Below are 4783 nucleotides of genomic sequence, written 5' to 3' on the forward strand. Positions count from 1 at the left end.
AGTTTTGTGTTAATTTACACCACCCGCCTGTCTATGCAAGTCTTACATCTGTTTGCGTCCCTGGCCTCCAGCGCAGTGCCGTATGCTTAGTAACTGGTCAGAGGCTGTTTGGGGGTGATGGTGTTGAAGAGGCATGTTTGTTGTTGGGGGACAGGGATTCTAAAACTCAGCGCTGACATTCCTGTCTCATTGCAGGATTACCTGCTGGCTGGGGCTGATATCATTGAAACAAACACTTTTAGCAGCACTAACGTTGCCCAAGCTGACTATGGCCTGGAGCACTTGGTAAGACGCCCATTTTCCTCCATAACTAAGATGTTCGTGAGCGTTTATCACATCGCTAGTTGCTAGTGAGACACCCACCTGAAGCGAATGCCTGCTTACCTGTAGTTTGTGCTCAGATGGAAATGGTTTGATTCTCGTCTGCTTCTGAACAGAAGTAAATTCCAAGAGCACCTTGCGGCACTTGCTGCACTCCCCCCGCCCCCAACCCGCAGCCCATATCCCTTAGCTACCTTGGACTGCAGGGTTGGACTGTAAAGTCAAGCTTACATACAACCATAGCCTTTTGGCTATCATTGTGCTGGGAGGGCTTTGCCCTCCACGCTGGGACTTGTATGTGGCTTTGCCATAAGCCAGTCCGAGGCTCGATCCTGTCCGAACGCTGTAGCCGCTCTCCACACTATTCTTTTTTCTAAATCTCAGAACCTGTTGAGCAACACCAGCTTATTCCCTGCCCTGCCAGAGGTCCAGAGGTTGTCCTGTTGCCACCTCACTCGCGGTTTTGGGGAAGAACCAAAAGCAGTTTCCAAAGATTCTGGCCTTCCCTGTGCCTTCCAGGCTGGGGTCGCTGATTGGACCTTCTTGGCCAGGATTTCATTCAGACCTCAAATGAACTCACTCTCCATTTCCTTCCCGAGTGACACTGGGTTTTAGAAGGTCTTGAGTTCCTTGCTCAGCACGTGGAGAGAAAGGAGGACGGGCTAACGTTTGCAGTTCTGTGCTAGGTCTACCGGATGAACAAGTGCTCTGCGGCCGTGGCCAGGAAAGCGGCCGAGGACGTCACCCTCCAGACAGGTGAGGAGCGGAAGTGTCCCCCTTTCCACAAAGATGATCCCTTGGATCGTTTCAGCTGTAATACGGCGATAGAAAAGGATTACTTACCGAAACACTTCGAAGCCAGGCATGTGAGAACTCAGAGGTTTTGGGATTGGCCTGGTGATCATGCGTGTAGCCACCCCAAATTTCATCATTTTTCCAGTGGGATCCAGGACAGCCCATCACCAAATTGTGCAGTAAAATCTATGAACCATCCCTCTGAGTGGGAGGACGATTATCAATAAGCCTCTTGATCATTCAGAAGAGGGCGAGTTTTGTTGTCCAATGAATTAAGAGAAAATCCTTTTTGGATTTCAGAGTATTGGACAAAGGATTGTAGCCCAGTATCCTAGGGAAATCTTAAACCTTATTGATTTACAACAAAAACCTGGAGCAATTCAGAGATTTCACACTTGTTTTTCTTTCCCAAAGGAATTAAGAGGTTTGTGGCAGGAGCGCTGGGCCCAACTAATAAGACGCTCTCTGTGTCCCCATCCGTGGAAAGACCAGATTTCAGGAACATCAGTGAGTATTCATCACATACAATCATTGCTCTCGAGCAGGTACTGCTGTGTTTTGGTAAAATGGGGCCAGTAGTACATCTCTCTCAGGGTTATTGAGACTTAATCCGCACGAAGGGCTTAGAGCACTCCCTGGGATATAGTATATGTCTCAAAAGTCGAGTTTTGTTGTCCAATGAATTAAGAGAAAAGTTTGAGCTTTTCTGCTTTTTGGATTTCAGAGTATTGGACAAAGGATTGTAGCCCAGTATCCTAGGGAAATCTTAAACCTTATTGATTTACAACAAAAACCTGGAGCAATTCAGAGATTTCACACTTGTTTTTCTTTCCCAAAGGAATTAAGAGGTTTGTGGCAGGAGCGCTGGGCCCAACTAATAAGACGCTCTCTGTGTCCCCATCCGTGGAAAGACCAGATTTCAGGAACATCAGTGAGTATTCGTCACATACAGTCATTGCTCTCGAGCAGGTACTGCTGTGTTGTGGTAAAACGGGACCAGTAGTACATCTCTCTCAGGATTATTGAGACTTAATCCGCACGAAGTGCTTACAGCACTCCCTGGGATATAGTATATGTCTCAAAAGAAAGTTATCGGTTGTGTGTGTGTGTTGTTGTGGGTTTTTTAAAAAAAAATTTCACTTGTTTTCGAATGTACCTGGTGTTGTGTTTTTTATCAGCTATGGAAATAAGACCAAACTAAAGCTTTAAAATGACAAGTTGAGAAATTATGGGCACCCAGCCTTGGTCAATGAGAGAATAACCCACTAGACCTCCATTTTACTTTTCAAATGTACCTGGTGTTATTTATCAGCTATGGAAATATGACCAAACTAAAGCTTTAAAATGACAGGTTGAGAAATTATGGGCACCCAGCCTTGGTCAATGAGAGCATACCCCACTAGAGCCCCGTTTTATTTATCACCAAGCAGTCCAAACTGTATAAGCATATCAGCATTATAAAATGACAAACTATCACATATATAAGCACACTTGCATTGAGATTTTACCAAAAAATCTTAGAAATCTAGGTGAATTTCTTAAGCATCAGACTACTAAACACAAATAATTGAACTTCCAGAGCTGGATAGTCATGATATATGAACGGCGATGGGTTATGTGTGATGACAAGTTCAGGCAAGTGTGGTTTGTAGGGTTTCGGTCACAGGACTTGCCATGCCGTGCTTCCACACGTCACCTACTTGCATTGAGATTTTACAAAAAAAACTTAGAAATCTAGGTGAATTTCTTAAGCATGAGATTACTAAAAACAAACAATTGAACTTCCAGAGCTGGATAGTCATGATACTATGAACGGCGATGGGTTATGTGTAGATGACAAGTTCAGGCAAGTGTGGTTTGTAGGGTTTCGGCCACAGGACTTGCCATGCCGTGCTTCCACACGTGGTCACCAGGGTGGCTCCCCCTGATGATCGGGGTCTCGGCGTGGCAGTGAGGAGCTCCCCCTTCCTTCCTCTCGTGCTGCGGAAGGTGAAGGACACGGACACTCGCTGTTCAGGCCTCTCTGCTGAGTGGCCAAGTGTCTTCTCTCTCGGTTGGGCAGTGAAATGGGGAGAGGCATGGCCTCTCAGATGGGAATAGAGAGCTCAAGGTGTTTCTGACAAAAATGTTCCCTACGCGTGATTGGACACTTTTGTTTGAGATGGAAATTGCCTGTCAGGCAGCCGTTTTCTCTGACAGAGCAGGTGTCAGAGGGCAGGAGTCAAATCCACAGAACTGCAGCCTTTGATTCTCCCGCAGAGAGTGAGAGGCTGTGACTTGCCCTGTGTGACTCCTCATGCTCATCCCTGTGAATTGATCAAAGCCATCCCTGGAAAGAAGGACCTGCCCTAGGGCTCTCTAAAGTATAGTAGGTCCAGGGCTCAGGAAATCCTGGCTTCCCGCGCGCTCGCTCTTTCTCGGCTCACACGTGGTGGGACGTGTAGACCTCGCGCCGGTGTTTAGGAGCAACTGTGTTCAGTTTACTGGTTTAACGTCTATCACCGTCGTATTTCTGCATTTGGTTTCTTACAAAAGGTGTCACTGTCCTTAAACGATGCGTCACAAACCAGCAGTGTTTAGTTCACAGGTGCTGGGCCCGAACTCGGCATGTCTGGGCCACTCAGGGGATATTGACTGATGTCCTGGGTGTGGTTTATTTTTTGCAGCTTTTGATGAGCTCGTTGAGGCGTACAAAGAGCAGGCCCAAGGGCTCCTAGACGGTGGGGTCGATATCTTACTCGTTGAAACTATTTTTGATACTGCCAATGCCAAGGTGAGTTAAGGGAGGAAAGGGGACAGGGTGTGAGGGGCGGTGAGGGAGGGGCTGTGATGAATCCCTAACGTAGTGAGGAGACAATGATAGGTATTTTTTAAAAATATATATATTTTTATTGATTTCAGAGACGAAGCTAGAGGGAGAGAGATAGAAACATCCATGATGAGAGAGAATCATTGATTGGCTGCCTCCTGTAAGTCCCACTGAGGATCGAACCCGCAACCCAAGCATGTGCCCTTGACTGGAACTGAACCTGGGACCCTTCAATCCACAGGCCAACACTCTATCCGCTAAGCAAGCCAGCTAGGGCAATGATAGCTATTTTTAAAGTTAAATGAAATTCCTTTGTTCCGTTTTATTCTTGACTGTTTCTGAGGCCAGTAGAATGAAAAAAACTTCAAAAGGTTATCTTTTAAACTTTTTTTTTTGGTAAATTTATTTTAAATTATGAAAGTAAATATTTTCATATATAGCTAGTCTATGTGCATTTATGCATAGGTGATAAGTACACATACATGGTTCTAAATTCAAAAGACTCATAAAAATATGTAGTAAAAAATAATACCCTTCTACCTCCTATTTCCTGGGGACAACTGCTTGTCACCAGTGTGGAGTCCTGACAGGCATCAGCATGGGGGTGCGCGTTTGTATTCCTGCCATGTGTGCAAAGGTACATAGGTATCTGGAGTGAAAAGTAAATGTCCTTATGCCTGTGTTTCTTACTTATCGGTTTGCTTATTTAATTTTTCAATTACAGTTGACATACGTTACAATATTAGTTTCAGCTGTACAATATAGTGAGTAGATACTTATGTAACTTACAAAGTGATCCCCTCAGTAAGTCTAGTGCCCACCCGACACCGTACACAGTTATTAAAATATTACTGACTG

General features: G+C 45.2%; 1 protein-coding gene across 1 annotated transcript in view; it reads left to right on the forward strand.

Moving 5' to 3' along the window:
• Positions 1-3898, forward strand: part of LOC107182723 (methionine synthase-like) — a 5019-nt gene extending 1121 nt beyond the window's left edge. The window contains exons 2-5 of the mRNA XM_015562353.1: positions 196-285; positions 1008-1077; positions 1531-1623; positions 3783-3898. Of these exons, the coding sequence (XP_015417839.1) occupies positions 196-285; positions 1008-1077; positions 1531-1623; positions 3783-3898 (369 nt within the window). The remainder of the gene's footprint in view (positions 1-195; positions 286-1007; positions 1078-1530; positions 1624-3782) is intronic.
• Positions 3899-4783: the final 885 nt, after the last annotated feature.

The sequence above is a fragment of the Myotis davidii genome, unplaced genomic scaffold, assembly GCF_000327345.1.
Source record: "Myotis davidii unplaced genomic scaffold, ASM32734v1 scaffold174, whole genome shotgun sequence".
Lineage (NCBI taxonomy): Eukaryota > Metazoa > Chordata > Mammalia > Chiroptera > Vespertilionidae > Myotis > Myotis davidii.